This window comes from Emydura macquarii, unplaced genomic scaffold (genome assembly GCF_026122565.2).
Source record: "Emydura macquarii macquarii isolate MOO-44397 ecotype Brisbane River unplaced genomic scaffold, CSIRO-AGI_Emac_v2 contig_67, whole genome shotgun sequence".
In the NCBI taxonomy this organism is placed as follows: domain Eukaryota; kingdom Metazoa; phylum Chordata; order Testudines; family Chelidae; genus Emydura; species Emydura macquarii.
The window spans coordinates 3,111,161-3,129,700 of NW_027130204.1; the positions used below are offsets into that span (position 1 = coordinate 3,111,161).

General features: G+C 40.7%; 1 protein-coding gene across 18 annotated transcripts in view; it reads left to right on the forward strand.

Annotated features, from left to right (window-relative positions):
• The window catches only part of PPP3CB (protein phosphatase 3 catalytic subunit beta), an 83,835-nt gene that overhangs the window by 50,569 nt on the left and 14,726 nt on the right, over positions 1-18,540 (forward strand). For 11 of the 18 annotated variants that reach the window (XR_010917983.1, XR_010917985.1, XR_010918003.1 and 8 more), the window contains exons 10-13: positions 7,434-7,511; positions 9,642-9,668; positions 15,972-16,056; positions 16,939-17,036. Coding sequence is in view for 11 of the 18 variants with exons in the window: in XM_067537976.1 (XP_067394077.1) it covers positions 7,434-7,511; positions 9,642-9,668; positions 15,972-16,056; positions 16,939-17,036 (288 nt within the window). In the remaining 7 variants the exon portion in view is untranslated. Of the gene's footprint in view, positions 1-7,433; positions 7,512-9,641; positions 9,669-15,971; positions 16,057-16,938; positions 18,024-18,540 lie in introns of those variants that run through there. The other 7 variants (XM_067538003.1, XM_067538030.1, XM_067538011.1 and 4 more) reach the window with 5 other exon arrangements.

Here is an 18,540-nt window from a genome sequence, read left to right on the forward strand (position 1 = left end):
TAGGTGTGTCTGCGTCCCTGCTCGGAGAACTTTGGTTGCAGTGTACCTTCAGCTTGCACATGTGCTGCTCCTCGTGTGCCACGAAGCTAGCCAGTGTGTGTGGGTGAACCCTCCCCAGTTCCTTCTCAGCTGCCCCTGGCTAGATACATAGCTATAGCTATCCATTTGTGGATGGTTAACTCTCTTAGAATTGCTAATTTTTAGCTTCCCTTGAAGCCTCTTTCCTTTCTTTACTTTGTTTAATTTTTATTTTGGCCATTGCCTTTTTAAAAAAAAAAAAAAAAAAGAAAGAGAGAAAGAAAGAAAAGAAAAAGGACTTTGTTCCTTTGTCGACCCCTGTGTTACCGTAAAACAGAATTAAAAAGGGGATCTCTATACTGAAGGACTTTACCCTGCCGGATCTATCACCGGTGGATGGATTGTAAGGATCACACTGCTCCAGTAGTTTCCAAAACAAAAGGTGACAATTTATTATGTGACAATTTAACAAAAGCACTAACATCAAGAAACAATGAATGGGGGTGAACCCCAGGTCCCACCAACCAATAAAGCAACCCTTGGTCCCCCAAAGTCTCTTTGAGCTCATAGTTCGTTCTTCGCTCAGACCACCGAGCATTGGTTACGGTCTGGTCTCCGTCTGCTTCAGTCCCAGGTCCGCAGTCGGCGGCTTCTTGTCCTGGTCCAAAGATTATCTTCACTTGGTGCAGCCAGTTCTTAATGATCACAGGCACCCTCCCCACACTGCCACTCAGATGGGCAGCAAGCCTCTAGGGGCTGAGTGTCTTTATTCCTTCTGGTCCCTCCAGTCCTGGACCAATCAGAGGCTAGGGATTTTCCCGCCTCGGCGTTGTGCACACGGCACTATTCTTGTGCACTCGGCACTAAACCCTTTGCACACCACCCTCTCAGGTGATGCACACGGCACCAAAATCCTAGGCTTCCCGCCTTTTTCCCAGTTGCCGGGCAGACCTGCTCTGGTGGCACCTTGCCAAGTATTATGACTGTCTGTGTCCTTTGTCAGACTCCATTTTAAACAAAATGGGGTCGGGCCTAGTCAGGCCCTAGGAGAACTATATGAACTATTTACAACATACAACCATATTCCCCAACACCTGTGGAGGTGTCCCACTGGATGGGTATGCTTGGCTTCTTGGGTTTCAAGAAGTGCCTCAGTTGCAAGGAATCTCCCAGTGCGTTCTCTGCCTGGGAGAGAAACACATTCCACAAAAGTGTGGGTTGTGTCAGCAATTAAAGCCCAAATCCAGGAAAGACAGAGAACTGAGGCTCAAACTCCTATTTATGGAGTCAGCTCTTGAACCTCCTGATTCCCGGCAGGAGCCTTTATTGAAACCCTCTACTTCAAAGGGAGGTGAGCCCAGGGAATGCCCGTGAGACATTCATGTAAAGCCTCTAAGAAAAGGTCTGTGTCCCCCCATAACGAGCTCTGATTGAGCCGAAAATGACCTCTGGCTTGATCAGTGTCATCGGTACCAACAGCACTGAAGCAATCTAAATCTGGTACCCAAGCATACACTGTACCAGACTGACAGAGCAAGTCGGGTTGCCTAAGGACCCAGTGGGCACAGGCAAAGAAGCACTGGCACAGGTGGGGCTTGAAAAACAGAAAATCTGCCCCGGGGAAGGCTGCATTGGTACAGACGTTGACATTGGTACCACCTGCGGCACACCAGGCACCAACGAACTTTACTATCAAGTTCATGTCACTGCCCCGTTGGTGCAGGCCTCTCGGCATTGACAATCACAACCAGTACTGATACCTTCCACACCACAAGGCTTCTGGTGCATGATGGATTTTTCAGTGTCTGATGCACTGGACTCACCTCTACTCAGTACTAGAGTCCTGGTACCAAGTTCACCCAGAATCCTGGACTCACCAAAGACTTCCTGCTGTGCACTGCCCTTTTTGTCATCTGAGTCAGAAAGTGAACAAGAATATGTAGTTTTTCCCGCTGCTCTTCTCACTAACCACAGGGGACCCAGTTTCACTATGGACATTGGACATATTGTCCTCTTGATCCACAGCCTCCCTGGTTTGGTCAGCCATGGTACCAACCACTGCGTCCCTTCCCATTGCAATGGCCATACAGGGATCCCTGGCAGACTCAAAGACAACAGGCCTCCCTTACCTCTAATATGACCTACCAACAACTGAAGAGGCACCCTCTTTCAGCTGCTGTCTTTACAACTTCTGAACCCCCTGAGCAGGCAAAGGAGCAATTGGAAACTGAAGTTGAGGACGAAATTACTCCTCAAACCCACTTATCGTCAGGTGAGACTGTGATGCTCCCTCTGCCATGTATAGCAGATGATTTTAAACTGCTCCTGGACCTGGCACAAAGGGTGGCAGAATCTTTGCAAATATCATTAAAAGAGATGACCGAGTCATTCCACAGGCTGGTGGACATTTTACATTCTTCCACCTCATCCAGAATGGCCATCCCTATTAATGAGGCTCTCCTGAACCCTGCCATGGTCATATGGCAGATGCCCGTGTCAGTCCCACCAACATGCAAGTGAGCTGACAAGAAATATTACGTTCTAGCGAAAGACACGGGGTTCCTCTTCTCCTACCTGCTTCCCAATTTGATCATTGTAGACATAGTCAATTCAAAGGGCTGCCAACACCAGTTTAAATCCACCCCTTATCACTGGGACTGGAAGCACCTGGACCTTTGTGGCATGAAAATATACTCCTGGGCCACCATCCAGTTCCACATTGGAAATTATCAGGCTTTAACTGCAAAATATGACTACCAGAACTACGCAAAACTCAGTTCTTTTATTGAGCTGCTTCCTGATTCTCATAAGGAGCAGTTCAAGGCCATAATCAATGAAAGCCAACTGGTGGCTAAGACATCTCTCCAGTCTGCACTTGATGCAACTGACACGGCGGCATGTTCAATTTCAACTGCCATTTGTGATGTGACAGGCCTTGTGGCTCCATTTGTTCGGCTTCCCAAAAGCAGTCCAGATGACCTTCCTTTTGAAGGGACAAAGCTATTCTTTTAAAAGACTGACACCTCCCTTCACATCTTAAAAGATTCCAGGACCACTCTTTGATTCCTCTGGATCTGTACACCTGGGTAAAAAAGGCAAGTATAGCCCTCAGCCACCATTTAAGCCTAGCTCATCACAATGTTCATTTCAATATTCATCACAGAGATCATATGAACCTCATATGAAAAAGCCCAGGCTCCCCAGAGGGAAAACATTGGAATCTCAGCCCACTTCCTCTCAATGCTCCATTTCAAAGCGGCAGTTTTGACAGACTGATTGTGGTGTCCCGTAGAACATTCTCCTCAATAGTTATCTCATGCTGGAAAACCTCATCCATTCCTTCGGCGACCATCTCACCCCATTTCTCAGCACCTGGGAATGGATAACCACTGACAAATGGGTGCTGGAGATCATCAGAGATTGGACTTCCATCCATTTCACCTTCCTCCCTACTCCCAAACACCCTTCCCTGTCCCTCATTAGGGACCTTTCTCACAAGAGCCTGCTACATCAGAAGATAAACCCCCACCTCAGCGTGGGAGCCATAGAGCCAGTGCCCACACAGTTAAGGGGCAGAGGCTTCTACTCTGTTTACTTCCTGATACCAAAGAAAAAAGGTGGTTGGAGACCCATGTTGGACCTCAGAGAGTTCAACAAATTGATCAAGGCTCAGCAGTTCAAGGCGGTCACTTTATCAACTATTATTCCAGCATTAGAGAAAGGAGATTGGTTCTCGGCGCTCGACCTCCAAGATGCATACTTTCATATTTCAGTTATACTGAGCCACAGACATTACCTCAGGCTCACACTAGGCCAAGACCACTACCAGTACAGAGTGCTCCCTTTTGGCCTCTCATCACCCCTCCTCCCCCAGAGTATTCTCCAAGGTCCTCTTGGGAGTGGCGGCCCACTCTACGCTCTCATGACATCATGATTTATCCTTACCTGGACAATTGCTTTTTCAGGGCATGTTTGTTTTCCGAGGCTCAGCGAGTCACCCAGACCATACCGAACCTGTTCCAGAATCTGGGTCTACAAATCAACGCACAAAAACCAACATTAACACTGGTACAGAGGTTAGAATTCATAGGAGCCCACCTTGACTCCATCCAAGTGAGGGCTTTCCTCCCACATCACATCACACTGTTAGAGACAATGCCATCCAGCCCCCAAATTTTGGCCAGTTGCTACCTCCAACTGCTGGAGTATATGGCTATGGGTACATCAGTTATAGCTCATGCCAGACTACGCATGCAGCTCCTCCAAGCATGGGTCAGTTTGGTGTACAGGCCAAATAGAGACAACGTAAACAAATTACTATCGATGCCCACCAAGGTCAAGCAATCCTTGGACTGCTGGAAGGACCAGTAAACGTCTGTACGGGAATCCCGTTTTTTGAGCCTTCTCTATCATTACTCCTGAACCACAGATGCATCCCTCATAGGATGGGGTGTGCATCTCACTGGTCTCACAGTTCACAAATGGTCACCATTCAAGACGTGCCTTCCTATCAACCTTCTCAAACTCTGAGCAGTCAGAAATGCATGTATTTACTTCCTCCTGCTGATCAGACACATGCACACAGGTCATAACAGACAATATGGCCTGCAGGTATTACATAAACTGACAGAGAGGCACCAGCTCATCCTCCCTGTGCATGGAAGCATTAAAGCTATGGAACTAGTGCATTTCTCACAAGGCCATAATAGCACCTTGCCTGCCGGGAGTACACAACATAACAGCATACAGTCTCAGCAGCAAATTCCCATTCCTGTAGATGCTCTCCACAACATATTTTGATAATGGGAGACACCAACAATAGACCAGTCTGCTACTTACCAGAACAAGAAATGTCCACAGTACTGCTTCAGAGCGGGGATTGGATGACACTCCATTGAAGATGTTTTCCTTCTTCCATGAAACAAGTGCCTTCTTTACACCTTTTCCCCATTCCCTCTAATATGAAAGTTCTTTTGAAAGTGAAAAGAGAAAAAGCAAACATACTGATTGCTCTCACCTGGCCCAGACAGATGTCACCTGTCACAGCTGGCAATATGTCCACCAATGACTCTTCCAATTACTCCTTACCTTTTATCGCAGAACGAGAGATGCACTCTCCAGCCCCACCTGTGGATTCTTCGACTCAAAATCTGACCCCTTCATGGTTCCAGCACATAGAGATGTCTTGCTCTGAGGAGGTATAGGAGGTGTTATTGCACAGTAGGAAAGGAGCTACTTGTCATACCTATCTACAAAAATGGACAAGATTTCAAATTTGGTGACAGCCCAAAGACATCACCCTGAATACAGACACCCTACCAGTAGTCTTGGACTGTCTGTTGACTCTCAAGAAATCACGGCAATTGCAATCTTCCACCAGCAGGTAGAAGGATATTCCATCATCTTTTACCAGGCTATGAAGAGGTTTCTCAAGGGCACAACGAACCTATTTCCCAGCCCAGACTTCCCACCCCACAATAGGATCTCATCCTAGTGTTAAAAGGACTGACTAGACCACCATTTGAACCCATAGCTACTTGTTCCTTAACTCACCTTTCCATGAAGACGGCATTCCTGATCGCCATCACTTCGGCAAGAAGGATGGGGGAAGATAGCAGCTCTGATGACAACCCCTCACCCCCTTCAGTGTTCTTCCCTGACAAGATCACTCTCAGTCCACATCCGACATTCACTTCCAAGGTGACGTCCACATTTCAAATGAACCAGCTTATCAAGCTTCCAACCTTTTATCCCAAACTTTATCAGGATAATAAGGAAGCCATCTTGCATACACTCAGTGTGAGGAGAGCCATGGCCTTCTATTTGGACAGGACAAGTACTTTTAGAAAATTTCCGAGACTCTTCCTCTCTGTTGCCAATAGGCCAAAAGGTGCAGCGATTTCAGCTCAGACTCTCCAAATGGATCTTGAACCGTATCAAGCTCTGCTATCAGATGTATAATGTAACACCCCCATCTTCAATGCGCCCACACTCTACCAGATCCGTCTCCTCTTCCATCACTTTTTCCAAGGGTATACCTATATCAGAAATCTGCAGAGCAGCTACCTGGGCATCTGCACGTACCTTTGCAGAACACTATGCCATCCTGGCGGATTCGGCTGCAGATGCTAGCTTCGGTGCTTTGGTACTATCATATATAACAGACACGACTCCGAAGCCCCAACCTCCGGTGGTAGATGCTGCTCGGGAGTTACCTACAGTGGAGCACCCATAGGGACACTACTCAGAGAAGAAGACGAAGTTACTCATCTTGTGCTGTAATGATGGTTCTTTGAGATGTGTGTCCCTATGGGTGCTCCACGACCCATCCTCGTCCTTCTGCAATAGAGAAGGAACTGAGGAGGGTTTGCCCGTGTATGCTGGCTAGCCTCGTGGCATGCCACCAAAATTCTCTGATCAGCAGTAGTGACGCAGGCACATCTCCAGTGGAACAACTATAGGGACACACATCTCAAAGAACCCATCCTTACTGCACAAAGTGAGTAACTTTGTCTTCATCTGAAATATTCCCCATATACTTTAAAGATTTGAAAATCTGATCTAAACTTTTTTCCTCTTCTGTGTGCCTTCACTTAATAAAGTGAAAGATTCACCATTTTAATTCTTTTTCTCGGCATCTATACGCTTGCATGGAATTACAAGGTACCTTCCTAAAAGACTAATTGAATTGGAGAAGATTCACAGCTTTTTACATTAAGTACACTCTTTTTGAACAGCTGATAGGGCAAGGTGTTTTTGCAGGTAGTGTCTGTTTATTTTTCAGTTAATAGAAATATTATGTTGTCATTTATCCATGTCACAAATGTAAATAATAATTTTAAATACTGGGTTCTGTTTCCCCCTCTTGGTTTTCTTTCCCATCCCTTCTCTGTTGCATCATTTTGTGGTTAATCAGGGAGACTGGCGATATGGTCCTCCAAAGGATGCATAGAGCCACTTTTTATTTTAATGATACTAGGTAACTGCTCAAACTTTAGTCTGAATTGATCAGCTTTTGTACAAACTATAGCTGTGAGAGTTCATTGGCTTTTCATCAGATTCAAGATTGCTTGAATGTGCAAATATCATTACTTATGAAAGTAGATCCTTTCCAAAAGAACTAATTGTGGACATGGTCATAGGATAAGAGGGAAGCCGGTGATGCTATTCCAGCACTCTGTCTTTGGATAGTGGTGCTATCTTAGCATCATATTTTGTTGTTAAATTCGATGAATATGCACATTAGGAAAAGTGTTTGCCTGGAAGAGCAAGTGGCTGCCCAGCTGAAAAAAAACATACTGGGGTGAGAAATTTTGTCTGCTATAAGTGCAGATGATTTGTTACACCTCACATATAAATTAAAAATATGTAGAGGTGTACAATTAGCTAATTCATTATTATTTTTTTCAACACAGTAACGGAAATGTTGGTGAATGTTCTGAGCATTTGCTCTGATGATGAATTAATGACTGAAGGAGAAGATCAATTTGACGGTAAGGTCACCTTTGTATTTAAAGTACTATATTTACATGGAAACGTTTCTATAGTAGTGGTTGAGACTTTGACCAATTGTATTGTATGTTGGAAAAAATAGTATTGTTTTCAGAGTTCTTTTCTTTTCTTCAGAAGTTACTTTTACATTTATGTTTTTAAAAACAAAAAACAAAAAAAAAAAACAAACCAAAAAAAAAAAAAAAAAAAAAAAACCCCACAAACCCAAATGTCTTTTTGGATATATTTAGGATTCTTTCTTACACAAGCAATTAGCAGGTGATAATGGTATATGTAAATATCACAAAATGAACATGATGGCTTCTAATCCTAAGTTAAAAGTTCAGTCTATTAATGTTTAAAAGTTAAGATGTTTGTTTATTACAATGAAAAATGGTTGGTTGATATACAATATTAACAAACATCTAGAAATAATAATAATATATTGGTCATTTATTTACAATATCTAAAGGCTACCTAGCTCTTATAAGAAGCTCTTAAGTTTCTTAATGTAAAGTTTACTTTATTACCACTCTTCAAGGAACAGCTGATGTAATATATATCTGTAATACAGGTATAAATATTTTTCTTTTTTGTGGGGCAAGGAATTATAGCTATGGATTAAAAATGAACTTTTCTCACAACCTTTTTAATTTGGTTCTTGTGTTTAAAGCAGAAAAGATTTGAAGAAGAGCTATTGCATCCCATAGATACGTAATCTTACCAAATTGTAAAAACCTACAGTACATGTATTCTGATGCCATGAACGATAACAATATAATGGATCCTTACAGATGTGTGCAACAGTAAGATGCTGTGACCTGTAATATACAGTAAAACCTGAGTTACAAACACCTCAAGAATGGAGGGTGTTCATAACTCTGAAATATTCGTAACTCTGAACAAAACATTATGGGTATTCTTTCAAAAGTTTACAACTGAACATTGACTTAATACAGCTTTGAAACTTTTCCTTGCAGAAGAAAAATGCTGCTTTTAACCATCTTAATTTCCTTACCTTGTCAAATATTTTTTAAACTTTCCCTTTATTTTTAGTAGTTTACATTTAACACAGTACTGTACTGTGTTTGCTGCTTTTTTTCTCTGCTGCTGCCTGTTTGCGTACTTCCGGTTCCAAATGAGATGTGTGACATGTAGTTCACCGGTCAGTTTATAACTCTGGTATTTGTAACTCTGAGGTTCTACTGTAGTATGACAATTTTTTTTAAATAATATTATTTACTGTACTGTTTAACAAAACATTTAAAAAAAATCCTAGACTTTATTTTACCTGAAGAATAAAGTTGATTTGATACTACACTTGTATAAGAAATAATTGATACAAATGTATATATCAAAAAACCTTTATTGACACTGTCTCTTTTTGGAGGTTTCAGAATTTGATCCTTACTTATTATATTAAAAACAGTAACAAGGAAAAAGCTGTATGATCATTCTTGAAGGTTATTTGTATTAGCTACCTGAACTTTCCTGGCATTTAGGTTGTTGCCAGAAACATGAAAATTAAAAATACAGTCTTAGGTTCTGAACCTGCAAACACTTAAACATACAGTGTTACTCACATAACTAATACTATAGCATTTGGGTGGTGGGGGACTCACATGCTTAAGTGATTGCAGGGTCAGGGCCTTATAGTTGGGTTATACCTGGATATATCGTACATTTCCTTCTCTAAAATGACATGCTTTCTTTTAGTTTCTCCAGCAGAGACTAACTCAACAGTTGATTGCATATGCTCCCTCTTTAGTACACTAGTTGAACTATTTCCTAATATTGATTTTTTAATATTTTTATCTTATTTCCTTTAACAGTTTCTTTGCTTGGTACTACCTATGTACTATTTATATTTTATCTTGTCTTCATAAATAGATTATCCAATACTTGACAAATTTTCCTTGTTTATCAGAATTGTAAAATGTGTCCAACATTTTCCACTTTTTTATTCAATTAATGCTTTTTTAATGTGGCAATTTTCCATTTCTTTCACTTTTCTTTTCCATATTCATTCTTTATTACCACTGGTAGGTAAAATATTTTTTTTAAAAATTTGTTTCACTCACCTTTCTCTCCATCATTCACATCTTTTTTTTTTCTGGACTCTCCATCTGAAGAACGACTCTCATATGGCAATAAAAAAGGTACAGACCAGACAGAGTAGTAATGTTTTGAAATATGACTTCATAGAACCATAATATGAATATTAGTAGTACAGAACATATTTATATATTGATACACATGTAGAATTTTTGTTTTACTACCAATCTCTTAAAAATATTTACAAAGATTTATATTTGTGTAATCAGAAGTAATATTCCAATACATCTGTCTTTCTGTGCATGAAAAAATTTCATTTTCCATTCCTCTTTTTATAGAATTTCATTCTTTTACCTATCTCTAATATTTGATCTTTGGACCTGCATGTGTAGGGAGCATTCAGTTTGTCTTGTTCTTTGTAATAATTTTTAGTGGAAACATTTTATTTTAAAATTGTGCATGAAATATGTTTAGAAAATGTTCCAAAATCTTGTTTGTATGGTATGTTTAGCATCTTCTAACTAGTTTTAGATGGAAAAAAGTTATATATATATATATATGCTGTGAAGTTTTGTAGAGGTGTTGCTATAATTGTGGAAAATGGATCCATTAACTTAAATCTATAGTAGCTAACAAACATTTTCCCAAATCCCAAGCTATAGACACTTCTGTTCAGAAATACTTTTCTGTTTGTGATCATTTGTTCAACAAAATATTTAATACCTGTACAAATTCTGGAGACATCCGGGGGGCCTGTCTAAGGTCTGGCAGACTCCCTGGGCTGCCCATGGGACACTGCACAGCCTGGAATCTCTATAGTACTGTGTGTAGTGGCTTTCTCCCCAGCACACCTGCTACACCAGGGCTTACTTAGTGGGAGGGAGCGGGGGTGTCCTCAGAAAGCAGATGCCTGCATCAGGAGAATTGCTCTCTCTCCCCCCAGCTAGTATTGGGGATTTTAGGGTCCCTTTATGCCAGTTCATCCTCTTTACAGTTGAGAAAGAGGCCTTGGGGCAGGATCGAAGACCTCACCCCCCCAGTAGACTAATATCGCAGTAGACTCACTTTCCAATAGACTAATATTTTGTTATATAGTATTTATTTTAAACTTTAGATTTTTTTAAATATGATGCTTTATTTATTTATTTTTTTATTTTTAATGGAAATGGAAAATGCCCTTCTGGTAGTGAAATAACGTAGAGCTCGGTCTAACCAAAAGGAGTCTCCTTTCTAAGTGTTTCTTGAACCCTCTATGTCCTCCTTGGGCTCCCTCTTCCTAGAAAGCTTTGTCCCCACTGGTTCCCCTCCTTTGCTTTTTGTTTTTGGCTAGAGCACCTTTTCAGTGTGTTGGCAGATGTCTGCATCTTCAACCACCCTGTGTCCCTCTTGTGCTGTGTACTGCACAAGTCTCCTGATTTCCCTTCTTTCATTTGATCCTTCTGTGTCTTCTTTTCCTTCTTACATGGTTTTATTCTCCTTCCCTCCCACTTGCCTTATTGTCTAATATTTTCTTTGTATTCATGCCCCTGGTGGCTCTTCCTGCTTTTGTTCATATCCACCAGAAGGCTACATACTGTTGGAGGTGGAGCCCCCACTGGATGCATGGATACAGGATGTATGTACTCTAAAAACTGAGCTGAATAGCATGATTGCAGAAAAGACACTTATAGGCTGATGATTTGTTTAGTCTGCAGAAGAGAAGAGTGAGGGGGGATTTGATAGCAGCCTTCAACTACCTGAAAGGGGGTTCCAGTGAGGATGACGCTAGGCTGTTCTCAGTGATGGCAGGTGACAGAACAAGGCGCAATGGTCTCAAGTTGCAGTGGGGGAGGTCTAGGTTGGATATTAAGAAAAAGCTTTTTCCCTAGGAGGGTGGTGAAGCACTGGAATGAGTTACCTAGGGAAGTGGTGGAATCTCCATCCTTAGAGGTTTTTAAGGCTTGGCTTGATGAAGCCCTGGCTGGGATGATTTCATTGAAGTTGGTCCTGCTTTGAGCCAGGTGATTGGACTAGATGACCTCCTGAGGTCCCTTTGAATCCTAATCTTCTATGATTCTATGACTTACTGCTTGAGCACAAGCTTGAGGGCTCCTCCTACAGATGTGTTTGTTGGGTAGACCCTAGGATATGCAGCTTTCCCTCTATCCACTGCTCCTTTCCTCTTCTCTGCATTCCTGTGGAATAGTTCGGCACCCTTCTTGTGGGTTGCTCATCCCCCAGGTTGGAGAACACTGCTGGCCCTTGGGTTAAGGAAGGGGTAACGTGGCATTCCAAGTTCACCTTCCTCCTTGCTCTTTTTGGCCTGCTTTGCTTGAGTGCAACAAATGGCTGCATCCCAGTGTACTGCAATGTGGGTGTTTCTTCCCCAGATGACTGAATATTCATAAGAACAGCCAGACCAAGGGTCCATCTAGGCCAGTATCCTGTCTTCCTACAGTGGCCAATGAATAGAACAGGTAATCATCAAATGATCCATCCTGTCGGCCATTCCCAGCCTCTGGCAAACAGTACTCCCTGTCTATCCTGGTTAATAGCCATTGATGGACCTATCCTCCATGAACTTACTTAATTCTTTTTGGAACCCCGTTATAGTCTTGGCCTTCACCACATCCTCTGGCAAGGCGTTCCACAGGTTCACTGTGCATTGTGTGAAGAAATACTTCCTTTTGTTTGTTTTAAGCCTCTTGCCTATTTATTTCATTTGGTGATCCCCTAGTTTTTGTTTTAGGAGAAGGAGTAAATAACACTTCCTTATTTACTTTCTCCACACCAGTCATGATTTTATAGACCTCTATCATATCCTTCCTTAGTCGCTTTTTTTCCCAAGCTGAAAAGTCCCGATCTTTTTATCTCGCCTTGTATGGAAGTTGTTCCATACCCCTAATCATTTTAGTTGCTCTTTTCTGTACCTTTTCCAATGCCACTATATCTTTTTCGAGATAAGGTGACCAGATCTGCCCGCAGTATTCAAGATGTGAGCGTTACCATGGATTTATAAAGAGGCAATATGATATTTTCTGTCTTATTATCTATTCCTTTCCTAATGATTCCCAAAATTCTTTTAGCTTTTTTGACTGCCGCTGCACAATGACTCCAAGATCTTTCTTGAATGGCAACAGCTAATTTAGACCCCATTATTTTATATGTATAGTTGGGGTTATGTTTTCCAATGTGCATTACTTTGCATTTATCAACATTGAATTTCATCTGCCGTTTTGTTGCCCAGTCACTCAGTTTTGTGAGATCCCTTTGTAATCCTTCGCAGTCTACTTTGGACTTAACTATCTTAAGTAGTTTTGTATCATCTCTAAATGTTGCCTGCTACCTCACTGTTTACCCCCTTTTTCCAGATCATTTATGAATATGTTGAACAGTACTGGTCCCAGTACATACTCCTGGGGGACACCGCTATTTACCTGTCTCCATTTTGAAAACTGACAGATTATTCCTACCGTTTGTTTCCTGTCTTGTAACCAGTTACTGATCCAGGAGAGGACCTTCCCTCTTATCCTATGATCGCTTACTTTGCTTTAACAGCCTTTGGTGAAGGATCTTGTCAAAGGCTTTCTGAAAATCTAAGTACAGTATATCCACTGGATCACCCTTGTCCCCATTCTTGTTGAGCCCCTTAAAGAATTCTAGTAGATTGGTGAGGTATGATTTCCCTTTACAAAAACTATGTTGACTCTTCCCCCAACAAATCGTATCCATCTGTGTATCTGATATTTTTGTTCTTTACTATAGTTTCAACCGGTTTGCTTGGTACTGAAGTTATGCTTACCAGCCTGTAATTGTTGGGATTGCCTCTGGAGCGTTTTTTTTTTTAAATTGGGATCACATTAGCTATCCTCCAGTAATCTGGTATACAGAAGCTGATTTAATTGATAGGTTACATACCACAATTAATAGTTCTGTAATTTCGCATTTGAGTTCCTTCAGAACTTTGGGTGGATACCATCTGATCTTGTTAACTTATTACTGGTTAATTTATTAATTTTTTCAAAAACCTCCTCCAATGACAGTGCCTCAGATTTGTCACCTAAAAGGAATGGTTCATGTTTGGGAATCTCTCCCATATCTGCAGCCATGAAGACCGATGCAAAGAAGTCATTTAGTTTCTCCTCAATAATCTTATCTTTCTTGACTGTTCCTTTTGGCATCTCAATTGTCCACTAGCCCTACTGGTTGTTTAGCAGGCTTCCTGCTTTTGATGTACTTAAAAACATTTTTGCTGTTGCTTTTTGTGTCTTTGGCTAGCTTTCTTCAAATTCTTTTTTGGTCTTCCTAATTATATTTTTGCACTTTGTTTGCCAGAGTTTATGCTCCTTTCTGTTTTCCTCAATAGGATTTAACTTCTGCATTTTAAAGGATGCCTTTTTGTGTCTGCTTCTTTTACTTTGTTGTTTAGCCATGATGGTACGCTTTTTGGTCCTCTTACTGTGTTTTTTAATTTGGGGTATACATTTAGATTGAGCCTCTATTGTGGTGTCTTTTAAAAGTTTCCAAGCAGCTTGCAGGGATTTACCTTTGGGACTGAACCTTTTAATTTCTGTTTTACTAACTTCTCATTTTTATGTAGTTCCCCTTTCTGACATTAAATGCTACCTACTGTGGTTGGCTGCTTTGTTGTCTCTGTCCCTCACCTCCTGCGCCCGCCCGCGTGCCCTCCTCCTCCTCCTCCCCCCCCCCCAGGAATGTTAAATTGTCTTATGTTATGATCACTATTACCAAGCCCTTCAGCTATATTCACCTGTTCCACTTAGGATTTGATTGGTCCCTAGCTGATCTCTTCATTTGAAGGTCAGCAAGGGAAAGAAGAAATTAGCCATGGAGCCTTCCTTGCCATTCTGCCCACAGTAAACCAGACCAAAATATATGGTGGTGATGAGGAGGGAGCTCCTGCACTGTAGCAAATCACAAGGAGGTAGTGACGGCCCTTTTTATCCCACACCGGAGGCTCCTTGGTAATTTTTGTTTGGTTGGGAGAGAGATGAGTGCAATCTGTCTCTATGTTCTGTGGAATGTGTAGTTTTTATTCCATTCCTTTGGTAATGGTAATTCCTGCAGATTGTGCAAATTTATATGAGAGAATAGTCAATCCCTAGAATTGGGAGGTAAAGGAGTCCTCACATATTCCAGCCTGCTCTGAACATTTTGGTTTTGTTTTTAAGTTTTGTTTGGTTTGTTTGTTTTGGGGAAGGAGAGGATGAGCTATGCAGAACTAACCCTTGGTTAGTTTGGTCCACCAAAGAACTAGCGCCATAACTGTGACCTTTTGTGTTTTGTACATATCCTCTGCCGCTGTGCTCTGCTGTTACGGCTTGCAATTGATTCAGGTGTCAGCAAAGAATTTAGTAATAAAAAAGCCATGTGAATGAAACATGATAGTTATGGAAGCTACAGTATCAGTGATTTTGATGATGTTCACTAGATCTACTTGAGGTTTTTCTTCTTGTGGATGAGGCATTGGTTTAACTGGTCTCTTAAGGTGAGCAAGGCCAGTTTTGTAATAGTGTACACTTAAATCAGTGTACACTTAGGACAGAAAAATCCCATGCTATGCTATAGACTGGGGAACAGCTGGCTAAGCAGCATTTCTTCAGAAAAGGACCTGGGAGATACAGTGGACAAGAAGCAGTATATTAGTCAACAGTGTGTCCTTGTTGCCAAGAAAGCTAACAGCATATTGGGCTGAATTAATAGGAACATTGCCAGCAGATGGAGGGAAGTGATTATTCCCTGCTATTCGACACTGGTGAGGTCACATCTGGAGTATTGTGTCCAGTTTTGGGCCCTCCACTACAGGAATGATGTGGACAAATTGGAGAGAGTCCAGTGGAGGTCAACGAAAATGATTGGGGAGGCTAGGGCACATGACTTATGAGGAGAAGCTGAGGGAACTGGCTTTTTTAGTCTATAGAAGAGAAGAGTGAGGGGGGGATTTGATAGCAGCCTTCAACTACCTGAAAGTGGGTTCCAGGGAGGATGGAGCCAGGCTGTTCTCATGGCAGTAGATGACAGAACAAGGAGTAATGATCTCAAGTTGCAGTGGGGGAGATCTAGGTTGGATATTAGGAAAAGCTTTTTCACTAGGAGGGTGGTGAAGCACTCGAATGGGTTACCTAGGGAAGTGGTGGAACCGCCATCCTTAGAGGTTTTTAAGGCTCAGCTTGACAAAGCCCTGGCTGGGATGTTTTAGTTGGGTTAGTCCTGCTTTGAGCAGGGGGTTGAACTCGATGACCTACTGAGGTCCTTCCATCCCCAATCTTCTATTATTCTATGATGAAATGTTTTGACTTCTCTCACGAGAGTTTTTGACTTTACAAAGTTGTATTGAATCAGTGCAGTTGTATAGAATTGTGGCCCTATCTTCATGAGCTTGAGACCTTTTTTTATTCCATTGAAAGTAGGTACAGCTGCTGCACGAAAAGAAATAATCAGAAACAAAATACGTGCAATTGGCAAAATGGCAAGAGTCTTCTCTGTTCTCAGGTAATTAATTACACATTCTCTCTCTCCCCAGTAACCTGTTATATTGGAGAAGAAAAATCCAATCCATGGCCTTGGATGTGAAATGTTCTTCATGCAGACCCATAAGCAATAGCTTAATTAAAATTCTGGCTTCACAAGTTGTTTTGAAAGATTGCTGTTATTGGGATATTTGGAGAGAAAATGTTTTTTATTTTGAAAGTTACCCTTGAGACCTCTAATATTTGAGAGCTTATAAAGTAGAGCATGCTTGTTTTTAATCAGTTAATCACTATGTACTAATTATAAATGTATGTTTGGCCATACCTTATAAAGAGATATTGAAATGACAGTTGTTTAGCAAAGAGGACCGGGACAGATTAGGAAAATGTCACGAAGCTCAGAACTGTGCTATTACAGTGCACTTCTGTAGCTGCCTAGGATTAGAGCATCATCAAATTTACTCCAAAGGGTGCTTTTGCCCAAAAAACAATGTAGATCAAACAGGTATTATTTTTCAAATTTGACTTCTTTTCCCCCAAGACTTACAGAATCTTTGGACCAGACAGCGAGCCACTTGATCACACTGATGAGCAGTTACTTTTATGGATAGTTTAATTAAATAAGAGCACTTATGTGAAAAGGAGAAAACAGTCTGTTCAATAATTATTTTCCTTATTTATTAAGTTGTAGACAGAGGAAAAGACAGACCCACAAACTAGTATCTAATAGATAATTTCTTCCCCATGTGGGAAAGTCTGCCTATTGTTAATCCTTTGAAGTTTGAGCTTTGTTAAAGCTTGACATGGATAAAATATAGCAAAAATATATTTTTCCTTATTTTACTTGAATTCTTATTAAAGTAGCTTTATGTTAAATACTATAATTGCTTTTCTTCCACTATAGGGAGGAGAGTGAAAGTGTGCTGACACTCAAGGGTTTGACTCCCACTGGAATGTTACCTAGTGGAGTGTTGGCTGGAGGACGACAGACTCTGCAAAGTGGTAATGATGTTATGCAACTTGCTGTGCCTCAGATGGACTGGGGCACATCTCACTCTTTTGTTAACACTACACATAATGCATGCAGGGAATTTCTTATGCTTTTCAGTTCCTGTCTTAGTGGCTGAGATAAGCGTAGTCTTATGTGTTAATCAGGCAATGTGAAATGGATACCTAACCAGGGTATAAAACTAAAAGCAAATGATTTAGTAGTATTAAGACCAGTATTGTCAGTCTGAGCTTCCTTAATTTAAAAATTTTCAGGTGGCATAGGTGTCTCAGATGTGGGGTGACTGCATAGAGCTGATAATGGAATCTAAAAATCATTTGGTCATTACATTACAATACAGAAAGCGCAATATAATTCTTCATTTTTATTTATCCACTTTTCATTTAAACAGTTTTATTACAGATCTGTTACTAGTTTTAATTGGTAAATATCAAATACTTTTTGATGCTAGTATTAACAAACAGCTGCAGGCTGCTGAGCTTCATTTTTCACTTCATTGACAGATTGAAATGTGCTACGTTTTGTACCCTGGTACTTACTGCCAAAGTTTGTTCTCTGTGTTGTTTGTCATATGTTCTATGTATAATTGACCTCTCTGAATTGTCCTTGTAACATGCTGTTTCCTTCCTCTGCAGATGTAGCTGCTTTCTTAGATCTGTCTGTCTCTCTCTAGGTATAGCTGTGTGTCTGTATAAGTGTTAAAATTAAACCAGTTTCCCAGACACTTGTCTGTCTCTTGATGTAGAAGCAACGTTGTAGCACCTTATTTTTGAGGCTTGCTGCATTTGCTGCTGCACAGTGTCTGTGCATTTTGAAGATTAATGTAATTGAAAATATTCAGTAATTGCTATAAAATCAGTTGAGAATAAAGGGATTGAATTTAAATCTTGTAAATAAGTAAAAATCAAAGGGTGTTGATTTTAAGTTGATATTAAGTGTTCATATATTTTTGCATGAAAATAAAAAGAACTATACACAAATATACCTGTAATCTGGCTCATTGAATATTTTTGTAAAAGTTGATTTTTTTTTTGGTTTGTTTAAACGTGGAATTGACTTTTCAGAAGACCATAACAGATTAACTAGGCATAGGAAGAATGTTATGAGACTCTTACAGAATGAGTCAAAAAAATGAAGTCCAGATTTATGTTCATTGTGGTGGATAATTAAGATATCAGGTTGGCAACTGGACTTCAGACGTGCAGCACTCTTAAGCATAAATTATTTGAATGCATTCCAACTGTCTGTCTTGGTCATTTGTATAGCGCCAAACACTGAGTGCTGATTTTTAGCAGTATTGAAAGATTTTAATATCTTAACAGAATCAGTTTTACACAATCGGTTTTCCAAGAGTAGCTGCTTTTGTCATTTTGAAATTTAGGTATTCATAAAGAAAAATTAAGAAATTTCAAATTAGGCTTTTAAAAACTTTTTACTGGACTTTCAATTAATTTATCAGAGCTCTTCTTTAATAGTTTTAAAATATAAATGTCACAT